This window comes from Calidris pugnax, unplaced genomic scaffold (genome assembly GCF_001431845.1).
Source record: "Calidris pugnax isolate Ruff unplaced genomic scaffold, ASM143184v1 scaffold50, whole genome shotgun sequence".
Taxonomy (NCBI): domain Eukaryota; kingdom Metazoa; phylum Chordata; class Aves; order Charadriiformes; family Scolopacidae; genus Calidris; species Calidris pugnax.
This window is the reverse complement of record NW_015090780.1, coordinates 1,220,952-1,244,622: the sequence shown is the minus strand read 5'-3', so window position 1 is coordinate 1,244,622 and position 23,671 is coordinate 1,220,952. Positions and strand designations below refer to the sequence as shown.

Sequence of the window (23,671 nt, the reverse complement as noted above, 5' to 3'; positions counted from 1 at the left end):
CCCGTGGTGGGCTGGGTTTCTCCCCGCCTCGGCTGCGAGCGGCGCCGCAGGCACCCGGCACGCACCAGCACCCTCTGCCGCGCTCCGCTCCCCACCCGCCCGCTTTTAGTGCCAGCCCTCTCCCCGCGGGGGAGTTAGGAGGAAGGAACCAACGGGGGAGCAGCATCACTTTGCAAATGAACAACACCCTTACAAGGACGGAGGAGGAAAAAAAAAAAAAATTAAAACCCAATTTTATTCACCAGGGACGTGAACTGTCTCGGGCGGGAAGCGTCGGGATAGGAGTCTGACAAGTAAGGCTTTGGAAGTTCTCAAGGAAGGGTCAAAATAAAACTCGGCTGAGACATGGGGATAATACACCTAATTCTTAACGACAGGATGACGTTAAATAGTGTCAGAGCACAAGAAAATTAAAAAAACCCAAGAAATTTCTCTGCCCAGCTTGGTTCACCAGCCATGGGCCAACTGGGCGAGCGCCCACGCTAAGATGGGCACATCAATCCTTGTCACCACTCAACACTCGAGTGTGGGCAACAAACAGTCATTTGTGAGGGGAAGGGCAGTGAAAACAATTGTCAAACCCTCAAGCCCAGTGCGTGGAGAGCACAAATCCAGAACAATGAAGACAGGATGGCCTATTTAGTTAGAAGGGGATGGATGCTGAAGGGCTCAAGGCAGCCCCATACCCAAGAAATTTCTCTGCCCAGCTTGGTTCACCAGCCATGGGCCAACTGGGCGAGCGCCCACGCTAAGATGGGCACATCAATCCTTGTCACCACTCAACACTCGAGTGTGGGCAACAAACAGTCATTTGTGAGGGGAAGGGCAGTGAAAACAATTGTCAAACCCTCAAGCCCAGTGCGTGGAGAGCACAAATCCAGAACAGTGAAGACAGGACGGCCCATTTAGTTAGAAGGGGATGGGTGCTGAAGGGCTCAAGGCAGCCCCACGCCACCTTCCACATCCACATGGTGCTCACCACAGCAGGGCCCAAGGGATCTGCAGGACAGTCACTCCAAAGGGTTTCCTGAAGGTGTTCACCTTGTGTACTTTTGCCGTTGCTCTGTGTTTTCTGAGGTGTGTCTGCAGCGATGCTAAATCCCACATGACTTGAACAACTCTGATCGTATCTCCTTCAGCCTTAGATTTTCTGGGGAGCTTGACCCTACGAGTAGGTGCAGCCCTGCCCAGGCTGACTGACAGCTTGATACGTTTTCTTAGAAACGGATAAAAAAAAGAAGATACTAAAGAAGCCAAACTTTTCATTAGAAAAGTGACTCTCGGAATAAAAGGAAATTGATTCTTAAATTAAGAAAAAAATGTGTCCTTAATATAGTGGCACGAAATTGCAAACAATTTTTTTTTTTATAAAGCAATTACAATGCACAAGTCCCACCAGAAACAGAGCCTGATGAAACCACCACCTCCTCCGGGGCAAGGACTGTCTGCCACCAACACAGAATATAATCTAGGGGAGAAGGAAGGTGTCCTTCCTGACTGAAGACTGGCCACGCTGCAGGGAAGGGCACTTTGCTCTCCCAGCCTGATTCTGGCACAGCCTGAAGCTCTGACACGGCCAGGGCTCATCTTTGTGCTCACCTGGGGCCCAGTCTGACCCGGACTTGGGTCCTGAGGTTTTTTTAATACAAGGATCTGTGTTCAGCGAGCCACCTAAGACAGAAAAACTCAAGTAATGATGGCAAAAATCACGAGTTTCCTTGTGGAGTGGCTTCCAGGTAGGAGATTTGAGGATCTGTTACTCTGCTACCTTATTCCCCAGCTTTGGCACTGCACTGGTGGAACCACGCAGCTTCCCGTGCCAAGTCAGTTGGGCTACAGCATGGCATGTCCCAGGGATACTCTTACAGTCCAACTGATGAAATCTGATGCTTGAGGCCACTAGTACCCACCTCCCAGCCGCCAGTTTTCTGTCTATTTGTTACACTAGGGCTACAAGGAACTGTTCCCCCCAAAAAAATTTAGTTCTCAGATAAATCCCATAGCAAAAAAAAAACCAACCCAGAAGGTGGAGAGCAGCTGAAGCAATCTGCCTTTGTTTTTTTACACCCAGCACAAGCTTTTTCTCTGCTTCGCCGGAATGTGCTCGGGAGCCTCCCTCCACTCGTGTTTGTCAGTTGGCTGCAAACACAAGCCACAGCTGATGGCAGGATGTGGGGCTTTCAAAAGCCCCTCCTAACCTGGTTTGTAGCCAACACCGTTATCACCCGAGAAGCTACAGCCTCTGGAGGTGCCACCGCAGTGATAACAGAGGAAAGTGTGCAAGAGAGCAGAGAATCTTATTTCTTGCAGTTAGTCCTTAGAGAAGGCTCAGGCTCACTGAAGGCTTTCAGGGCTGGACGGATGGGCGCTCCTTCCCCTCCTAGCAGAGCTCAGAAGCATCTTGTTTTAGAAACTTCTGTTTTTCAGCCCAATTTTCAGGCTTGGGCAGCCTGAGGCCTGGAGGAGGAGGATGGCTCAGCCAGGCTCGGAGGTACAAGCACCGAGGTTGGCTAGAAGGGCAATCACTGCAAGTCAAACGCCTTCCTCGGAGACTAGAACTCAGTCATCTTCTTGTGTGTTTCTGCTTTCTTCTGCTCCCGCTGCAGACTGGCTTCCTGGGCCTGCAGCTGCCCCAGCTGCTGGAGCGCGTTCGCCAGCTTCTCCTTCAGCTGCGCCGTAGCAACGCTGTGCCTGAAAGCAGAGAGCATGACAGCCATGTCATCCCACACGCTGAGATCAGCACCTCGTCACCAGCTCAGGAGGGTTCGCCCTTTCCGGTGGGACTAGTGCAAGCGACCTGCTGAAAGCCAGGAAGAACCTGATGCTCAGCACAATCTGGGCTAGAAGACAATCTCCTGTGATGCTCAACAGCAAAGCTGCAGAGACAGGCAGAAGGAAAGGGTGCCAGCACCTTTCTTCAGAGAGCTCCACTCTTCATCACAGCCCAAATTCCAGCCAAAGGACCCCAGGCACATCTGCCAGTGTCCACTCTGAAGTCTCCCTCCTCCACTTCCCCTTAGATTTCATCTAAATATATGTCACTTGTTTCTCCCATCCCTTATTTCAAGCCCAATCCTTCCCAGAAGCACCAAGAATTCTCAGTTCATCCCGCAGTCCCGAAGAAAACATTTTCCTACCGTCCAATGTTGCGTTCCAGGGCCTGCTGGATCCCTCTGATATCCCTCTGTGTTTGTTCAATCTTCTCCATCGTCTGGAAGAGGTGGACGCTCAGGGCTCTCCTGGAGCTCTTGCTGGCACGGTAGATCTCTTTGCTATTCCTCTCTGGCACTGCCATCCCTCCAGCCTTCTCCCCAGTGCTCTTCCCTCGCAGTTTCTCATTTAAAAAGTCAAACACGTTGCGCTTACGGCTGCCCGCGGGGAATTGTCCAGAGCTGTTTCCCTTCGCTCGACATTTCCTGGATTTGCTTGGGTCCAGCTTCCCCTGTTTCTTCCTCTGAAGCACCTCAGCACACTGATCCAGGGACTTCCCTTTAGGAAGTACCACAGCCTGCACTGGCTCCACTCGGCCCTCCGAATTCTTCCCTAACCCTGAGGAGAGACACCAAGGGATTACTGCAGGCGAGGACATCCCCCCCTCCGAGTCACCTCCCACCACAAGCTCACACTGACAGTCACAAGCTTAGAACGAGCAAAGAGGCTTTTGGAGACACAAAAAGCCTTAACTACCACCCAAGTCAAGGGGAGCAGCAAAGACCACAGCACAATGGATGCAGATGCTACAACAGGAGCTTTCTACAGCAGAAGACAGGTGATAAAAAGCCCCAGGCCATCCGTCAGGCTGGTTTCTGTGGAACTAGGTTCAGCTTCACATTCTCAGCTTCTCTTCTTAAAACTGGTTTGGTTCCTCTGGGAGAACTAAGACAAACGCAGGCAGCAGATTGGCCTCCTAAAGCCCCCCGGGCTCCACACAATTTGTGTAGCGAGAAGCTAGTTCAGCAGGCTTTGCAGTCTGCCTCTAGAGCCAGGAGATGCTTTAACACAGACATCAGAAGCTTCAGAGATCAGTTCCCTTCTACCTAAAAGCCTTTGAACATCTCATACAATAGTTCTCACGGCTTTAATCATAAACTTGACCATGGTTCCAAAGGCCTCTGATTTTTGCTATTTCCATACAGGGGCTGGTGCACACATATGCCTGCACTTCCATTAAATGGCTATTCCTTCCTTTCTGCTATCACTTCCACACAAGTGTGATTCACCACAGAGCTTGAGCCTTATCCAACAGGCCCTTCAGCAAAGAAAAAAAATCCAAAAATCCTTTTTTTCTGAACTAATTTTAGGACCCACCATGAGACTGAGATGATGAGGCAGTAAGACCATCACACCACCACCTTCTCCCCTTACCTTTTCCAAACTCGTATCCCATCCGAACAAGCAGTTTGGAGCCGATACCACGGGTATGGGCTTCCCAGCCTCCAAAAGAGGAGCTGCACGCAGGAGTCCATTCCCCATTCTCTGGAACTCCTGAGTCTATCACTGTGGCAGAGAAGAGAAGAATCAGTGAAACACAGAAACAGCAAAACCTTCATCTGGGGCACCCAAACAGCACGAAAACCCCTCAGGAGGCAGAACAATGTACTTCTCCCACACTGGAATTATTCAGCTGCTCCTCCAGCCTTACTTCGTTCCTATTAAGCTGTCACCTTTATGAACACTGCACAGTGAGTCGCTTTAATGAGAGATCTCACTTGATTTAATGCACATTCTATCTCATAGTTCCAGGCAGAATCATCCAGAAGTTTTTATGCTTCTTTTTCTTCCTTCTAGGATGGTGACAGGGACTGACATATACCAGCAAAGTACAATCTGGCACAGTGGTACATACCACTTATTCTGTGGCTCCAGCTCATGTCTCTGGTATGAGGCTCCTTTAGGCCACAATGCTAATTTTGTGTTATTAGGCTCCAATAATCTCTATTAGGCTAAACATAAAGAGCTCTAGGACACAACTTTGTCCCTGTGACATAACTGTGGCACTCGCAGAGGGACAGTGCTGACTGTGTAATCTCAAAGAAGTCACTTGAGCTCCCTCTATGACAGTTTTTAATAGTAATACAGGGCATGGATGTTCCTGCAACATCACTGAGGTCACTGGAAGGATCACTCACAATTACTGAGGTTTTGTTCTCTTGTGTCATGGAGCTACATGGAGCTCCCAGAGATGAGGAAGTCTCCTGTTAGCTCGACTCAGGCAACCACATAAGAAACAAACGCAGAGCTTGGAACTCAGCTCTAATCACACCTTCTTCTTTCACATGTTGGAAGCTCCCATGGAAACCTCCAAACTTCACTAGCCCAGCAATTTGCATAAATCAAAGATTTTAGTTTGCAATTGTAACACAATTGCTAATTACTGTTCTCTGTCTTTCAGCAACATGTAAAGAGATTAGCTGCTCTTTCATCAGAGGTGAGATACTTCTAATGAAAGCTCCAGGAGAGTAATTTCATAGGTGCCAGAGAAAGGCAGACCGAGATCACAAGTCCTTTTTGCTCACACCATCCCCACTCTCTTGCCTTTAGCATAACCAGAATCATCAACACTGTCTTCATCAGACTCAGCAGATTCGGCACCATCTTCACTTCGCAGCGGGGGAATGACACTATCTGCTTCCACAACAGCTTCCTTGAGCAGCAGGGAATCAAACTTCACAGTGTAGTAACCACTGTCAATGTCTACAGAAGGAAAAGCAAAGAATAAGAGTCCAAGGAAGTCTCCAACACACACGGCAGAGGGCTTTCTAAAACGCAGTTACCTCCAGAGGAACCACATGGGAGAGAGGAAAGGCCCAAGGAACATGTGTTTTAAAAAATTCGAGGGGTTTTTTTGTGCTTTAGATTTCTGTCTGGGAGGGAGAAGCACCTACTGCAATGAAAACCTCTTTCCACAATGCCTGTGTTGATACTTAAAGGTTTATTTCTAAAAATGAAGAAAGTTGGGCTGCTGAGAAACAGAATTAAAGAGAAGTTAGACTTGCTCCCTGCTGACCTTATAATAGTCAAAGAAAGAGAGAACAAACCCTCACTCTTCCCAGGCCACAGGGGAGCCTGTATCAGCAGCTGATGGGCAGGGCCAGCTCCCTTGCCTTTTGTTTAAACAAAAGCAGATTATTGCAATTCTGACCTAATATGCATGCAAATTCCTGCAATACCTGCCTCTTCCCTTCGGTGCAGCTAATGACCACGTAGTCATTTCCTTTCTACATTCCTGCTCTTTATGTCTCCTTTTTTGTCTAACACCCTCCTGTTTCCTAATCTATTCCCTTCCCAAGCCTGACAAAATTCAGACCGTTTTCTCAGCTGTATCAAGACTTTCACTTTAGGGATGCAGCTACATACTTAAGGTTTTTGTATTCTTTGTTAACCAAAATAGTGGAGGCATCGGCCTCCACCTTCCACCCAGAACCCTGGCAAAGCAAGCTCATAGGCAACTCACTCACCAGTTATTTTTGCAGTGTACCAGATTCCATCGCTGTGTTTGGCCAGGCAGGCTGAGCCCACCCCCAGCGTGCTCAGATTTGGCTCCTGAAATGGCTGAAGCTCTTCCACTGAGACCACCTGCCCATGCGAAAACCTGCCAGGAAAGGCAGAAGAGGAATTATCTTTACCTCATTTGAGCAGGGTTTAAAAAATTTTCTCCTTAAAGAAAATGCAAACAAGCCGTCAGTGGTGATGAATCTTCACTGGTAATCACAGAAGTTTTATCGTGCATTATTTCAATTAGACAAGTTATTAGTTTTTCATCTTAAACGTGTTATTTAGGCCACGTAACAAAGAATGCATCCCACCCCAGAGAATTAAGCTCTTCTTGCTAGTGACACATCCAGCAACAAAGTTCACAGATCCTTTGGGATAAACAGGATCACACAGACACACAGGTCTCCAGTCCAACCTCCTGCTCAAAGCACAACCAGCTTCAAAGACTGAGCAGGTTGCTCAAGGCCTGATCTATTCAGTTCTGAATATCTCCACAGATGGAGACTCTACAACCTCTCTATGCATCTGGAACGTAAGTACTCTATCCTCAGACAGCTTTGGTGGTTTTATTTTAAAATACTTGATCGGTTATCAAGTTAGCCACTCGACTGATCATGTAAAACCTCTGCAACTTTCCCATGGGATTTTCCATTTCATCCCTGCATTAGCTAAAGAAAACAGCCAAAGTGATGCCACTGCTTACCATAACACATTTTAAAAACATAAAACAAAAAAGCAACATTTCATTGGGTATAAAAGCCAAATGTGGTCCTTTCAGAGGAGGCTTATCCCTCTGAAGGACAAGGCCTTTAGCTACAGGAAGGACATAAACTCCCTCCCACCCCTTTTTCTTTTTTACCGACAATTCTCTTTAAATCTGCATTTGTCATCCAAGAAGAACGGGCACGGCTTCAGAGACTTGTGAGTTGGGTAGAGATACAGCACTCTGACTCCTGCACTGCCATCTTCTAAGTCCTCTGTCCCCACAATCATGGCATTATGGTACTCCAGGGTCCCCCAAGAACTGTAATAGGGGGCTTTAACCTTCATCCCACTTAATTCCTCCTCCTCCTCTCTGTCAGACTCTTCCTCCTCTTCGCTGTACTTGGATTCATTTTTGTCATCAGTTTCTTCATCGCCCTTTGATGGTATCTCCTCGTTATTAGCTGAAGGCTTCTCGTCGGTTCCAAGCTCAGCAATGGCTTCCTTAAAAGCAGCGTACTCCTCGTCTTGGGCAGAACTCTCTGGGTTCCTGTCCTGCTCCAGGAGACCGACTGGGGAGGAAGAGGAGGAAGCGGCATTTGTATCTAAAGTAGCCAAAAGTTTGCTCTTTTTAACAGACACCAGGCTGGATTCGGTCAGTTCTATCAGCTGCTTTAAATCCTCCTGCAACTGAATCAAGTCCGACTGCTGCGATGGGTCCAGGCCTGCCCCCAGAGCCAGCTCCACTTGCTGCAGCTGGGCATTGTAGGTCTGAATGGCTGCTTCCAGGCTCTCTTCATCCATTATCAGCAAAAGAAAGGTGTGTTTAACTGTGTCCTCTCTGGCAACTCAGAAAACATTCAAAGAGTTTACTTAAAACAAGCAACTTCTTGGATAACAAGACCTTGTCCGCAGAAGCTACCATCTACCCCGCAGTCGCGCCTCTCCCCTCAGAAGTAACCAGGCGATGCTCCTGCTGCGACCAGGCGGCGAAAGGCGACGGGAGAGTCCGAGGGGAGGCCGGGCCTTGCCCTCCCCCGTCACGGCGCCCGCTGGGGCCTACCGGGCCCACGCACAGCACCGCTCCCCCCACAGCCCGGGCTCTCACAGCGGGACCCCTCCGCCACGGTGGGAGGAGCGGCAGCAACACCCCGACCTGACCCCTCCTCGGCCGCCCCGCTCACCCCTCAGCTCCCCCTTCCCCTACTGTGCCGCCGCCATGACACCCCGTCAACTTCCGGTCCCCCCTGACCCGACTTCCGGCTTCTCGAGCCAAGGCGTTACGCCACTTCAGCAGCGGGCTGCCCCCTCTACTGAGCATGCTCTCCTTCGCGAAGCATTCTGGGAGTTGTAGTCCATCTCCCCCTCTCTGCGCAGCTCCAGCAGCGCCGTCGGAACTACATTTCCCAGCGCAACGCGCGAAGGATGGTGCTGGGGGCCGGTTCGGACGGGCAGCGTTGAGGCGCTGCGTGACGGGAGGGGTCTCCGGTACCCGGTGAGGGGCCGTGGGCTTCGGGGTCTGCCCGCCGCTCGGGGGGTGGCCAGGGCTGCGGTGGGGGGAAGCACAGGGCACGGGCGAGCTTGGGTTGGGACTACCAGGCGCCGCCGGGACCCGGCCGCGGGCCGTGAGGGGGAAATGGCGGAGAGGGTCGGTTTTCCCCCTCTGCCCTGTCAGGCTGCGGCGGGGGGAGGCCGGGGAGTCTCATGAGGGGAGCGGGCCGGTGGCTGGGCACGCCTCGGATCGCTTGTCGGCCGGAAAGGGAGCGGACCAGGGGGGTTGTTCGCAGCCCACGGCCTCCAGGCCTTCCCGGGGACGGCGTGAGGCTGCGCTGCTCGCCCGGCCCGGGGTGAGGGGTCCCCGCTCGCTGGGGAGCCTCAGGCTGGCTGTGCCCCACCTGAGATCCCCCTCCTAGCCTCCAAACCCTTTTTTAATTTCCTTTTGGCAATGTTGCTTGACTTTAGAGTGATTATTTATCTGCACACTTGCTCCAGGACGCATGGTTGCTTCTCAAAGGCTTTGCCTTGAGGTTCTCTTTACCTGTTCTTACCCAGAAGAGTTGTTGCAATGTTTTGTGAGTCAGCTCTGGCGCTTGGTACCGATGCTTCCTGCGCCTGAGCAAATCTTTTCTGCCTTGTTTGTGCAAATCCAACACCAAAAAACGTGTGGGCTTCTGCAAGTGTTGGTGTTGCTTTGTCTGGTTCTCAGTCTTGTGCTTTTGGCTCGTAAACATACCTGTCTTGTCTTCGTGGCATCATAAAGATGATAAAATACTTGTACTGTGGACACTGTAACATAGGATTGTTGCTGGATAAGGCTTAAGTTAAGATAAGTAGAGGGTTTTATCTGCCTTTAAGATATGCTGTGCTCAGTTCGACCATTAAAGATTGCATACTATGGGACCAGGAGGGAGGGAGGGACTGGCCTGTATGCTATTGCTCAAAATACCTGTTCTCTGTGTTTGTATGAAGTCGACTTCCTTTTCTGTGGGTCTTACATGAACCATAAAACACATTCAGGTGCTTCTTTAGCTCTCCTTTAAGCCCCAAAGCAAACAGGATAGTTTTCAATCGAGGGTTGAGTTTGCAGTGGATGCTGGGCGCTACGTGCAGAAACAGAGGTTAAGCTTTTTGGAAGATAACCCCTTGCTTCTATGCGTTTGAAAATTTAATTTTGAGCTAGTTGTGTGATCTGTCTTGGATCTGTGATTTCTCCTGGGATTGCCTAAATATGAGAGTTACTGATAAAACAATAACATCATTTATTTATCTGGTCTTAGGAGAAGCTTGCATTGTGAAATGTGAGACTTTTGGAAACAACCCGTTTGTTAATGATTTCCTGGTACTTGTTGCAGGAGCAGGATGTATACTCTGCTGTCTGGACTCTATAAATACATGTTCCAGAGGGATGAGTACTGCATCTTGATCCTTGGTTTGGACAATGCTGGTAAAACCGTAAGTGCTGTTGATTACGAATTGCGTGGAGGGCACACGCAATTCTAAACATCCTTGAAAGATAAAACTGACAGGTCAATCTTTCTTCAGCTGCATTGTGAGTTATTTTAGTGATGGCACACCAAAGAAGCAACTTTTCCCTCTTACTTAAATTTAACATAAGCTTTCAGGGATGTAGCTGAGGCTTTGGTAATCCCATAATCACCTGTGATCCCTTCTTTCCTTGCTAAAATAGGGAACAGGAAGAGTGGTCTGTTTCAAGGTTGGGTAGGGCAGTAGTTGTTGGAGCAGGATTCTGCAGAAATGAAGAGGCAGGTTTGGGTTAAGATTGCCCAAGCCAGTAGAATATTTGAGAGTAAACACTTTTTCTTGTTCCTTTTCAGACCTTCCTTGAACAAACTAAAACTCGATTTAACAAGAACTACAAAGGGATGAGTTTGTCCAAAATCACAACCACTGTAGGCTTAAACAGTAAGTAAATCTCTTTGGAATTTTCTCAGCTTTCCTGCACAATTAGACAACAGCTGGTTCTTCTTTGAAATATTTAAGAATTAACAAGGGTAAAATAGTTCCTGGAAGTGGGGATTGTGTCTCCTAACTCCCAATGTCTTTTTATAAAAGAATAAAGTAGACTTGCTTAGCTTATGAGGGAAAAAAAACTGAAGTCTTAAAAAAAAACCCCAAGTATCCCATTTCAGTGCTGTGCTCTGAGGTTAAGCTAAACTTCACTGGAATTAATTCCCTGGCCTGATTCTGATACTATTTGCACTGATATCAACTCTGATATTAGTGGTCACTTTGTGCGAAGGGGTTGTTCTGTTTGAAGTAGCCACTGTATGTGATTTCTTCCTCTAGAAGACTGTTGTACCCCAGATTTCTTAGGGGAGTTGCAGGTGCTTGTGCTTTAGAGAACACCTTTAGTTTTCATTGGATTGTTTTTTCCTCCTTTTTCTCTAGTTGGTACTATTGATGTTGGTAAAACTCGGCTAATGTTCTGGGATCTCGGCGGACAGGAGGAACTGCAGTCTCTTTGGGACAAGGTTGGAGATGTATTTTTTTTTTTGGTCTCTTTTAGAATTGAAGCAGTATGATCACTTTGTAATTGTACAGGCTTATTGGTAACCCTAGTATTTAGCATCAACGCTTTTCCGGGGATTCAACTATATCTGTGCAAGATTACCAAAGATAATTCTTAATATTTGTATTATTGTTAGAGACAGCAATCACCAACCTATAACTGAGGGTTGTGTGGGTAGAGATGAATTTTTTGGGGGATGAATAAGCTTTTTCACCTGCTGTAGTCAGTAAGCAACACCTTTTGCATGCCACCATTCTTTTCTCCAAACAAATACTATGGAAGCAGCTGGCTCTAACTGTTTGATCTCTACCATGTGTATCAAAATTTTACCAACTTAAAAAAAAAATAAATCAGGAAGAGAAACAAATGGTCCTAGCAGATGATGCACTAATATCTGTGTTATCCTTTCAGTATTATGCTGAGTCTCATGGAGTGATCTACGTTATTGACTCCACGGATGAAGAGAGGCTCTCGGAATCTAAAAGAGCTTTTGGTGAGTACACTGTGTTTTACCTGTACTGTGATTTCACCATGTGTTGTGGCACAGTTCTCTTGTTACCATCGTGTCTGTTCCTGTGCCCTGGAGTTAAGCTGTGTGCCCTGAAAGGTTGGATCAAATTAAACTGTAATGCATGAAGGAGCTTCTTGCTTCATCCTTAGGTCCAGAGAGTCTATCAAGCATTTGCCCAGCTTGATCTTCCAGACCCAGCTAACCCTCTGGTTTTGTTTCTGTGCTTTATAGAGAAGATGATTACCAGTGAAGCTCTGGAAGGAGTTCCCATTCTGGTGTTGGCTAACAAGCAGGATGTAGAGGTAAGATTGTTGCAGATTTACTTCTTAAATGAGCAAATTAGCCTTGAAAAGGTGAGCTCTGCATTCACGTTAAATTTATTTCACATTCCTGGACTGATCTTACTACAGTTTCCTGCTGCTGGAGATAATTGCTTTTAATTTAGTTTTATTTTTTTCCTTTCTCCTCCAACCCTGCCATAAATCAGCTTAATACCAGCTTGTCCATCTCAGCTGTTACGAACCTTTTCCGTAAACAGAACAGACTATGTGGCTATGATGGGTCAGTCTTGTACTGTGACTTAGTATTTGATGCTGTTTTTTCCTGTTTATTCATCAAAAAAATGTTTAGTGCACTTTGTTTATGTTGCCCTACTATAACTTGGGAACCACACAGCAAATGTATGTGAAGCAATATCATCCTTTTCCCGTAACCAGATAAGATCTATTCAATGAAACATTGTTTGTCCCAGAGCGTTCCATCAATGACATCAGTGAATGGAAAGGATTGCTTTTTCTTGATAGTATAATCTTTCTAGCATGAGATGGTGTTGATTGATGAGAAGCTCAACCTGAGCCAGCCATGTGTGCTCACAGCCCAGAAAGTTCCCTGCATCCTGGGCTGCCTCCCCAGCAGGGTGAGGGAGGGGATTCCACCCCTCTGCTCCACTCTGGGGAGCGTCCAGCTCTGGGGTCACCAATGTCTGCTGGGAGAGGAGGCTGAGAGAGTTGGGGGGGTTCAGCCTGGAGAAGAGAAGGCTCTGGGGAGACCTTAGAGCCCCTTCCAGTCCCTCAAGGGGCTCCAGGAGAGATGGGGAGGGACTCTTGATCAGGGAGTGGAACAATAGGATGAGATTTTATGGTTTTAAACTGAAAGAGGGGAGTTTTAGATTAGATATTAGGAAGATATTTGCCGTGAGGGTGGTGAGAGCCTGGCCCAGGTTGCCCAGAGAAGCTGTGGCTACCCCATCCCTGGAGGGGTTCAAGGCCAGGTTGGAGGGGGCTTTGAGCAACCTGGTCTGGTGGGAGGTGTCCCTGCCCAGGGCAGTGGGGCTGGAACTGGATGATCTTTAAGGTCCCTTCCAACCCAAACCATTCTATGATATCCAGAACTGCAAAACTCTTGTTTTATATTTGAGAAGTTCATGGACACTAGAATATGACGCTTTAGGTGATGATGCATCCAAGACAGTCCTCATCTGCCCGGTATGGAAAAAAGGGAAGAGAGCGCCCAAAAGGTGGTAGCGTTTTGCCATGTTTTCCTCCTTTCCCCTCTCTGTTCCGGGAATTCCAGTGCTGCAGTTCGGGTGGTTCATCTCTAGATGGAGCCAGAGACTGTCAGTAGAACTGGGAGGACCAGCCCTGGCAGCTGGGATGAGGATCAGGTTCAAAGTATGCTGATACTTCTCGGCTTCTTCCCCCGGACTTTACGCCTGTCTCGGCGAGTGTACTTGTGAGAAATACTTGAGATTAACATAGAGATCACTTTGGCTTTAAAGGAGGATTTGGTTACGCTTCATGATGGATTTTTTTGGATGATCGTAAGATTATCTAGTCATAGAAATATAAGAAATGTAGTTCCATTTTAAAGACAGCGTGAGATTAAGAGACAGAACTCCTGATTTTTGCTGTGAGCCCTGGGAAAATTGACTCTTTTTTCTCTGTGGAAACCAGAATATTAAGTCCACTGTTTCCATGCAACACTGCAGCTGTACAGCAGGGAGCAGCCTGTGCTCCTGCCTTTAGCTGTTGAGAATTAAACTATAGGCAGGGACCTGGAAAGCTGTTCCGGTTTTCCTAATGGCTGTATATGCATATTTTGTTATGGACATACTGCAGAAGCCAGCTCTCATGGCACCCTGGCCAGATTGAACAACCAGACTTCTTTATACGATTAGAAAGAGGTTTTTGGAACAGGGTCTCAAGGTAAAAAAATAGGAATGACTCATTGCCCCTTCTGGAGGGTCCAAGAGCAGCCCCCAGATTCAGTGCCTTATGCAGTCATAGAACTGTGATGAGATTAGCACAACTATACCAGCTGGAGATACACCTATTTTTAAGAAATACCTAAATTGTATATTCAGAAGTCTATTCCTAGAGTATGATCTTGGATATGGACATAGAACAGAGAGACATCAACGCTATTAATAAAACGTTAAAGAGACTATAGATTATTTTTCAGCAGTTATTCAGGCTCTGTTACACAAGGTTTAGAGAACTGGAAGGCCCATTTCTCTTCCCCTGATCTAGCAGAATTGATGAAGTCTGGAAGAAAATGGAATGTGATAGGATTATCACTGATAGAAATTTTTCTGCTCTGGATCCCCAGACACGTAATTGTAGTGGGGAATTCTCACTGGTATCCCTCTGTCGTTAACGTGGCTCATGATATGGTAGGATAAGTGGTGTCTTAATCTTGTTGGTATTTGCAGTTGAAAGGTAATTCATACTGATTACATCTTTAAAGGGCAGCAGAAAACTTGTGCTGAAGTGTATCACAAGTAGTATGTCTGACAGTTGTTTCTTTTTTCTTTTAACATTTACATTCCTCACAATAAGCTAATGAAAGTTCTGACTCAACGCCTGAAATTACGTAAAATGTAAGAATTTTTTGGCCCTGATGCTAAATTCCTTGTAGAAAAGAATTCCACAGTTAATAGGCACCACTACCCTGGGGTGAATTGCATTCACTCAGCGCTGCCAAGCACGAGCTGTGCTTGGCTGTATCAGGAGATGAAATACAGTCAGAGACTGCAAAATACCAATTTTAATATGGTGACAATACTGGATGTGATTTTTTTGTAGCAGGAGACTGCTCTTTGTTTGCCAGGGTTTTCAAAACTGGATCATTTTGTACTTGAAAGACTGGGTCACCTGTGTGCTGTGCCAGGGAGTTTGTGCTGGTTTGTCAAGGAATTATTGCTTTGTAGGGAAGTTAAATGTCTAATATATAACAATTCATGTGGACTCCCTTTCAGGTCAGAATGTCACTTTTGGAAGTATTAGGCAGTTTTGCTTACCTGCAGTTTACTGCAGAAAAAGCTGCAAAATAAGAATTTATATTTGTCGTTTTGCTATGAATGCAGCTGTTTAAAGGTTTATAAAGCTATGGTGTTTGTGAGTTGTGCAATGAGCTGTTAAAACTTGAGGGCAGAATGGCTCATTTTGCAGCACTATTAAAAATACTGGGAAAACTGAGCTGAAAACATAGCATGTGTAAATAATCGGGTGTTGTGTGATGTGTTTGGGAGAAAATTTTGCCTTCCCAATCTCAAGATAAAATTTGGAATTATCTCCCAAATGCTGGAAAGCCCCTCCTCGTGTCTTCGGAAAACGAGAGGAGTCATGGTGAGTAGCAGCATATATTTGAAGACTCTGTATGATGGCCATTCTAGTTTTCAACTTAAGAAATACCACAGAGTCCCTGTAAAATTAGGCTTAATTTAAACAAGCTTGGTTTAATTTAAACAAGCTTAAGTTTTAATTTTAAATTAGTTTGTAAAAAAAAAAAAAAAGAAAGCACAGAACATAGGTCAGGTTGGCTAAACTTTTTATTAAGTAGTTTCATTTAGGGAATCCAGCTTTCTGTTTTTTCTATTTTAGTTCCATTCTGCCAATCGATTTCTCTTGAGATGGCTGAAGAGTCTGTACTTTATTCTGATTGTTTTCTGATTACTGATATGTCTGGTTTTATTCTGATGTGAGGCCAAGTAGCAGCATTGTCTTTCCTGCAGTGGATTTGGCAAATGGATAAAGACTCCACAATCCAACCTTTTTTGCATAAAACAGCCGCTCATGTTTTTATGCAGGTGACTCCAGAAATGGAGTCTTGCAGTTTATGTACCATTCCTGAGTTTTAATTTGGGTAAATGCTGTTCAGAACCCTTCATAAAAGGAATTTGGTTGTAGAGGCAGCTCAGGCCTGGCTGGACTATGCCTTGAAGAGCCTTCCTTAAAAGATTCTTTTGGGGAAGTTGAGATAGAAATATGATTTGTCACGTTGTATGTTTCCCCTGAAATGTACGGTAGATAACATCACTCCAGAAAGGTCATCTGTGGATTTTATTATTGTAATTGTGCAGTGTTTATGTGATCACAAATCCAGCTTCTCTAGTTTGCTCTTGGTTGATGCGGTTTCAGCTGAGAAACAAAACACATCTGTAAACAAATATTTTGTAATGTAGATAGGGAGGTGGATAAGAGGGGAACTTAGAAGCCGCAGCTGACATTTTCTGCCGAGCATGAGAAGCTCACATTCTCGTAGTTGAAGTGATGGCTCATCTGCCTCATCCTCTGCTGTAAGACAAGATTTCCAGCTCATGGCTTCCCCTCGGACACTAAACCCAGGCTACTCTGAAATGACAGTTCAGTGGTGCTGTCCCCTCTGCTGCAGTAAGGTACTTCATCCCAAGGGGGAAAAAGACATTCCTCAAAACAGGTGTAGGTTGTGATGAAGGGACATCCTTCTGTAGTCAGTGGTTCAAAGTCTCCTTGGAAGCAAAACTCTTTCTGATGCAGATTTCTGCAGAGAGCAGTGGCTGGATGGCTTTGTGGAAGTTAGGGCAGGCCATGGTTATACCAGAGGGGGAGAAAGGGAAGTGATTGTAATGGGTTCAACTGGGGGGTGGAAATTGGCTACAGCAGTTGTGAGATGCACTGGGAGAACTGGACTTCTCAAAGGCCTCAAAGGTGGACAAGATGAAAGAAATGGATGCGTGGAGGGGTACTGGTCTGCTGGTGGGTTTTGGGAAGTCCATTGCCTGATTGCTTTGCACAGGATCTTGCAAGTAGAAATAAAGGACACCGTAACCATGCTCTGCGCTTTTATTTCCTACCTTGAACTCTTTCTCTCAGATTTATTTTTAAAAGATTTTAAAATATATCATCATTCAGAAAAGGAGAAATTGCTATACTATGAAATTAATCCCTGATAAGCTTAAAGCATATTTCACTAAACTTTCACTCAGTTTCAGCTGCCTTGGGATTTACTTAACCTTCCTGCTGCCAAGTTTCATTTACTGAAAAAAACTAGTGACCTGAAAAATAGCTCAGATGACTGATGTGCAGCTCTTCCTTCTTCCCAGCTGTTGGGTGATTGGCTTGTCTGGGGTGTTGGCTTAAATGAAGAGGCAGTTGGACCTGCTGTTCTTATTTGGCAGTGAACCTCATACCGAAACTAAAATAGCATCTTTTACAAACTCAAAGAGAATGATTTTTTTTGGTGCTAATCTCTTGCCCATCTTCCAGACCTACTGGTATGAATTCCAACTCCCCAGTCCAGTCTGACCCCCTCTAAAGCTAGTATCATATTTATATTTTTTAAAATTTTATTTAACTATTTATCCTGTGGATGGCAGCTTATCTTTACGAATTGCAGGCTTTTCTTTTGACAGAATTCCTGAAGTAAGTTTTTAGGGCTTTGGTGCAATGAATTGCATGGATGAAGAAGGAGCTTCTGGACAAACTCAAGCTCAAAAATGAAGCCTACAGGAGGTGGAAGCAGGGACAGGAAGCCTGGGAGGAATACAGAGAAATTGTCTGAGCAGCAAGGGATCAGGTTAGGAAAGTTAAAGCCTTGGTAGAACTAAATCTGGCCAGGAATGTCAAGGGCAACAAGAAAAGTGTCTATAGTTATATCAGAGATGAAAGACTAGGGAAAATGTGAGCCCTCTCCAGAAGGAAAGGGGAGACCTGGTCACCCGGGAGTCGCAGAGCGCAAAGGCAGGGACTGGGAGAATGAGGAACTACCCAGTGTAGAAGACCAGGTTCGAGACCATCTAAGGAGCCTGAAGGTGCACAGGGCCACAGGACCTGATGACATGCACTTGTGGGTCCTGAAGGAACTGGTGGATGAAGTTTCTAAGCCACTATACATCGTATTTGAGACGTCACGGCAATCTGGTGCAGTTCCTGCTAGCTGGAAAAGGGGAAACAAAAACCACCATTTTATGGGGGGGGAAAGGGGAAAAAAAGGAAGACCCAGGGAACTACAGGCTGGTTCAGTCTCACCTCTGTGCCTGGCAAGATCATGGAACAGATCCTCCTGGAAATTCTGCTAAGGCACATGGAAAATAAGGAAGTGATTGGTGACAGCCAACGTGGCTTCAATAGAGGCAAATTGTGCTGACAAATATGGTGGCCTTCTGCTGTGGTGTTACTGCTTTGGTGGGTAAGGGAAGAAATTCTTTGCTGTGAGGGTGGTGAGAGCCTGGCCCAGGTTGGCCAGAGAAGCTGTGGCTGCCCCATCCCTGGAGGGGTTCAAGGCCAGGTTGGAGGGGGCTTGGAGCAACCTGGTCTGGTGGGAGGTGTCCCTGCCCAGAGCAGGGGGCTGGAACTCGATGATCTTTAAGGTCCCTTCCAACCCAAACCATTCTGTGATTCTAAGTAAGTGACATTTCTGGACACAGTTTCCAGCTCATTGATTGAAATTTCAAGTTTGAAATGCAACTTAGTACTTAGTACGAAAGTACAGTCATCAAAAGTTGCACAACTAATGGATTCTGGGCCCTTCGCAGTGGAAAATCATGAGTCTGGATCCACTGGCACTGGGTGAATTGGGTGTCATTGAACTCCTCTCAAGTTATTTCTTAAGAACCCTTCTTACTTACAAGCACTGAAGCCTGCTTATTTGTTACGTGGTCATTCCTACAGTGGCTTCCTATATTTAATTTTTCCAGAACTGGTATTTCGCAAAATGGATAGGTGGTATCGTTAATTTCCATCTTTCTGCTAAGTTAAGGCCCAGACTTGTAGAAGACTGAGTTTTTGCAAGTAGTAGTTTTTACAAGTGGTCAGTTCTTTCAAAGTGTACATCCCGTGAGACTCACAAGGATCTTATTTGACGTTTGAGTAAACGCTTGCCTAAAACACGTATTTGAGCCTCAGTGGTGATCCAAAATGTCTGCAGAGAGAGGAAGAAAGCTGGGCTGGTGGCCAGCTAAAGTGCTTAAATGGCTTGTCTGAGGCTTCTGAGGAAGAAGCGAGCGCTGAGATGAGAAAAAAATTTAAAGGCTGGTGATTTTACTACATAGATCATAGAATGGTTAGAGTTGGAAGGGACCTTAAAGAGTTCCAACCCCCCTGCCGCGGGCAGGGACACCTCCCACCAGACCAGGTTGTACCTGCTGTACTTGTACCTGCTTCCCACGTTTAGGGAGGAAGGTGCAAGTCTAGGCTTCAGTAGGGCAGGTTTGCTTTGGTTGTGTTTGTAACTCAAAAGAATCAAGTTTTTGTGGCAATACTGTGATGTACGTCAGGGAACTCAACCCGGTGCGTTATTGGCGGGGTTCTGCATTTGTGTATTTTAAAACCACTTCCCGGCGAGCCCCTAGCAACCTCACAGAAGTGCAAGACCTGATGGTGATTAAGAGCAAAGTGATAGCAGGCATCAGAAAATGTGCTGCTTTTAGTGCTGGGAGCGTTTTCTCCTGCACGCAAAACGCAAACAAGTCCAAGGCAGCCATGCCTTTAACGTCAGGGAATATGCTGAGAACTTAGGAAAAATAACATCCAAGCCATTTTCTGAGAGTGTGCATGTAAAGGGACACAATCGATGACATTGGCAGAGTCAGCTACGGGAACTGACCTGGATTCTGGCAAGGACGGTGTTTCAAAAGGCTTTTGTAAATAGATCTGCTCTCAGGGTGTTCCAGTAAACAGAACTTGCATGTGATGATTGGGGCGGGTTGGAAGGATTATCCCGATGGTATGCAGGTTGTGCTCATTTTCATGTTTATTTGCTTAAAAGTGTACATCTTGAGGATCAGGGAGGTATGGCAGCGTGTGTATACTGTCTGAAGGTAGCATTCTCTTTGGTGAAAAAAGAACACACTCATTTTTATTTGGAATGTAAAGAAGTGAATTTGCTGTGTTAGTGGGTGAGGGAGTTCACCTGAGAGTGTTGTGCCATCCTGACTGAAGCAGAGCCGTGGCTGTGGTAGGATTCATTTTGGAAGAAGGTCACCATCTCTTGTAGCACAGAGAGCAAGCTCTTCTTTGCTTTCCCTTGCAGACGTGTCTGTCGATACCTGACATCAAGACAGCATTTAGCGACTGCATTAACAAAATTGGGAAGAGAGACTGCCTGACACAGGCCTGCTCTGCTCTTACTGGGTAAGTGTGAGCGTGGATGGTGGTGTGGTTAACGAGGACCTGCAGGGTGTTGCACAGGCAGAGCTGTACTATAGGAGGACCATGAAGGTGCTCAGAGGGCTGGAGCCCCCCTCCTTTGAAGACAGGCTGAGAGAGTTGGGGGGGTTCAGCCTGGAGAAGAGAAGGCTCCGGGGAGACCTTAGACCCCCTTCCAGTCCCCAAAGGGGCTCCAGGAGAGATGGGGAGGGACTCTTGATCAGGGAGTGGAACAATAGGATGAGGGGGAAGGGTTTTAAAATGAAAGAGGGGAGATTTAGATCAGATATTAGAAAGAACTTCTTTGGTGTGAGGGTGGTGAGAGCCTGGCCCAGGTTGCCCAGAGAAGCTGTGGCTGCCCCATCCCTGGAGGGGTTCAAGGCCAGGTTGGATGGGGCTTGGAGCAACCTGGTCTGGTGGGAGGTGTCCCTGCCCAGGGCAGGGGGGCTGGAACTGGATGATCTTTAAGGTCCCTTCCAACCCAAACCATTCTGTGATTTAATAACCCCTGAAAGGGAGCTGCGCTTCCTTCTCAACGGTGACAGGTACTTGTTTGTGAACCTTGGGCTTCCACCAGGTCAGTAGCTTCATCTGTAAATCCTGCCTGTGACACCCAATGGAAGTGTACCACTGGTGAGAGCAGCGGGCCTCGGAGGCACATGGAGCTGTTGATTCTTGTCCTTTATTACCCCTTCTCTGTACACAACAGTCTTTGCAGGCGTTGGTTGGCTGCAGCTCCTTCATGCAAGAAGTCAGTTGAAAATAGAGCTGTTGCTGAAGCTGCCAGAGAAATGAGTGGCATTCCATTGTTTGCGACATAACTATGCTCTTGCTTTCTTATTTTTTAGTGTGCAGATAAGCTTTGTTATGTACCTAATATAGCAATCTCCATAAGTGATCTTTAAGTGAGGACGCCTGTGGTTTAAGACAAAATGACTAAAACATATGAAAACTGGGGAGACTGATGCTTTTTCAGGCTTACGCAGCTGCATGCCATGACCTTGATCAACCCACTACATTCTTGATGTCTTAGGCATTGTTATTGCACATTGGGTCTTGCAATACTTTGGTTACACTTTCAGTTCTTTGAGTGAAAAGTGCTATTTGGCCTAAGTCAAAAATACTGTTCCAGATGGCTAGAGATACTCCCGTCTTAATTACTGCCTGTACTGAATCCAGAGCTTTGAGATTTCTTCTTGGTTTTAATCTAGCAAGAAAGCTGTATCATTACACAAGCTACTGCAAAGGGTGAGAAAAGCTCCTTAAACCACGAGAAGAATCTCTGTTGTCTGCATTCCTAAGAATCAAATGCCATTAAGCAGATGAGTGACCACAAGAACAATGGTTAAGCAGTGACTGGAAGAGAGGCATTAGATAATAATCTTATGAAATGCAACCTTTTCAGTTCTTGTGGGTTTTGTGCAAACGCTTCTAGTTTTGATCTGTGTGGAATTTCCTTTTGAAATTTAGTTTGAGTTTGCACTAAAAAAATCAAAAAAATTGTGGAAGTGCTGGTTGGGAATCTGTGCACACCAAGGAGCTGGTGACTTGCTTGCTGGTTACAGAAGGTTTGAGCCAGGATTGGAAGATCTGATACAAACAGCCTGAGGCTTCGTAGCAAAGTAACCTCAAAGCAGCTGACTATCAGGTGGTTTGATACTTGTTCATCCCAAAGTTTCCACAGAGTTGATGACTAACTAAATTGGATGTAGACCTTTTACAGACAGCAGAAAAGTAAAGGATGGAGTTTACTCACCGAGTTCAAAGAACTCAGTTCCCTGTTGTTTGCGTGTGAGAAACTCACACATGAACAGCAGTAAATAACTGTGGTGCAGCCCTTCAAGAGCAAAAACCCTCCACTTGCTCTTGTAAGGGCTCAATTAGGGACTCCATGAGCCATGGTTTAGTTCGTGGTTGTTTGGGTTTGGTTTTTTTTAATACCTTGTATATTTATCTTCTTTCCTTAGCAAAGGAGTGAACGAGGGAATTGAATGGATGGTGAAGTGCGTGGTGAGGAATATCCACCGGCCCCCAAGAAAGAAGGACATCACGTAAGAAACTCCAAGGTGGCCAAGGAACGGACAGTCTTTTCCACACAGTTTTGTGTTCCCTTTAAAGAAGGTGGTTCACTGGATTCCTATTACACCTGATTCTTTCCTAAGTTTGGAGACAAACATTCTCTTTCTGTGTCTAAAAAAAACCTTGAGCAAAGGATTCCAACTGGGTGGGGGGTGGGAATCTCTTACATTAAGTATTAAATCGTTGGCCTGAGAGCACAGACCAAGTGGTGATCTACACATTGGTGCAGATGCAAAGGACTTAATTTTCTACTGTATTACTTTGTGATCCTTGATTCGTTAGTCTAACAGACTAGAGGCCAGTGACATGAAGGAACTCCTGAAGGAACTGTGCAGGTGAATATGAAAGGGGAGGGAGAGCCTGGGGAATGGCCATCCCGTCTAACTGAGAAGATCCCCTGCTGCTCCAGCCCCGTGGTTACTGTAGGTGGTGTTACTGGCCCTGCTATGCTGCTGTTTGTATAATGGGAAGAGACAGTGTTGATTATAACTCAATTTTCAGTCGGCATGTTGATTTGTAACTTTTACCTGTGGTAAATGCAGAAATGGAAGCCAGCACAACTGTACACTGTTTAAAATGGATATTCTTAATAGGACGTGAACTCCCGAAGCACTGCCCTGCTTTGACTGCCAATCTCTGTTGTGCATTCTCTTTAATTGTAAGAATAATTGGTATCTTCTATAACTGGAATGAATGCAGGCCCTCTCTGTGATCTTTCTAGGCCGAAAGCTGAACCTTTAGGCAGGGAGAAATCAGTATGCAATAAAGCTTCCTACTTCTTTGAACTTCTCTTGCTGAAAGAACTGATGTTTGGAAATAGTGGTACTTAGCCCTCTAGTTTGATGAAATGCAAGAAAGAACAGAAAGGCAGCTCTCAAAGTCAAATAGTGCTCACTTCTCGTGTAGCCTACCCAGCTGCTAATTCTGCTGAAATCCAGCATTTCTGAAAATGCCTCTTTTGACATGCTCTTTACAGTGGTTTGGCAGCGGCTGTTGCTCTTTGCATGTTTTAGTTACTCCTGGCACTGGTGACCATTCTGTGTGAACGGGACGTTATTCAAGCTCTGCTTGAGCAAGTTAGAGAGTATTATTTGTTTAAAAATATTATATTTGGCATCTCTCAAAGAACTTTCTGCTAAATTTTCTGCATGTAAATCATTGCTTTTTTTTTTTTTTTTTATGAGAGAACAATTCATTCCCTCACATCTGGGTCAAAGTGTGAGGGCAGCTGACTATGTCATTGAGCGTGTGGAATCAGTGGAAATAATTACATACTGGAAAATGGAATCTTACTTCTCAGTAACACCAGGGCAGGATAAAGCAAAGCAAACTGTCCAATAAGATATCAAATCCCCTTTGATTACTTGCTGTTCTTTGAACAGGTGGTAAAACACAGTACTCAAGTCTGAATTTGAATGGTGCCACTGTCAACGTCATCTCGCAGCAGAA

General features: G+C 46.0%; 2 protein-coding genes across 2 annotated transcripts; one reads left to right on the top strand and one right to left on the bottom strand.

Moving 5' to 3' along the window:
* Positions 1–2,033: 2,033 nt before the first annotated feature.
* On the bottom strand, positions 2,034–8,388 carry ZGPAT (zinc finger, CCCH-type with G-patch domain). Its single transcript, XM_014955088.1, has 6 exons — positions 7,355–8,388; positions 6,459–6,592; positions 5,536–5,694; positions 4,366–4,497; positions 3,138–3,549; positions 2,034–2,691 (listed from the first exon to the last, which is right to left on the bottom strand). The coding sequence occupies exons 1-6, from the start codon at positions 7,999–8,001 to the stop codon at positions 2,553–2,555; spliced, it is 1,623 nt and encodes a 540-aa protein (XP_014810574.1). The 5' UTR covers positions 8,002–8,388; the 3' UTR covers positions 2,034–2,552.
* Positions 8,389–8,582: 194 nt separating this feature from the next.
* Positions 8,583–23,007, top strand: ARFRP1 (ADP ribosylation factor related protein 1). Its single transcript, XM_014955332.1, has 8 exons — positions 8,583–8,692; positions 10,050–10,149; positions 10,533–10,620; positions 11,107–11,189; positions 11,639–11,720; positions 11,970–12,040; positions 20,028–20,128; positions 22,111–23,007. The coding sequence occupies exons 2-8, from the start codon at positions 10,057–10,059 to the stop codon at positions 22,196–22,198; spliced, it is 606 nt and encodes a 201-aa protein (XP_014810818.1). The 5' UTR covers positions 8,583–8,692; positions 10,050–10,056; the 3' UTR covers positions 22,199–23,007.
* The last annotated feature ends 664 nt before the right edge of the window (positions 23,008–23,671 follow it).

What these genes read in the sequence shown, in the direction of transcription:
- ZGPAT (XM_014955088.1), bottom strand. Translation starts at nt 8,001, where the DNA reads ATGGATGAAGAGAGCCTGGAAGCAGCCATTCAGACCTACAATGCCCAG. An exon ending in AGATTTAAAGAGAATTGTCG is followed by an intron (nt 6,593 to 7,354) that starts GTAAAAAAGAAA and finishes CTTTCCTGGCAG; the next exon opens with GTTTTCGCATGGGCAGGTGG. An exon ending in GGGATACGAGTTTGGAAAAG is followed by an intron (nt 3,550 to 4,365) that starts GTAAGGGGAGAA and finishes GTCTCTCCTCAG; the next exon opens with GGTTAGGGAAGAATTCGGAG.
- ARFRP1 (XM_014955332.1), top strand. Translation starts at nt 10,057, where the DNA reads ATGTATACTCTGCTGTCTGGACTCTATAAATACATGTTCCAGAGGGAT. An exon ending in TGCAGTCTCTTTGGGACAAG is followed by an intron (nt 11,190 to 11,638) that starts GTTGGAGATGTA and finishes TTATCCTTTCAG; the next exon opens with TATTATGCTGAGTCTCATGG. An exon ending in CTAACAAGCAGGATGTAGAG is followed by an intron (nt 12,041 to 20,027) that starts GTAAGATTGTTG and finishes TTTCCCTTGCAG; the next exon opens with ACGTGTCTGTCGATACCTGA.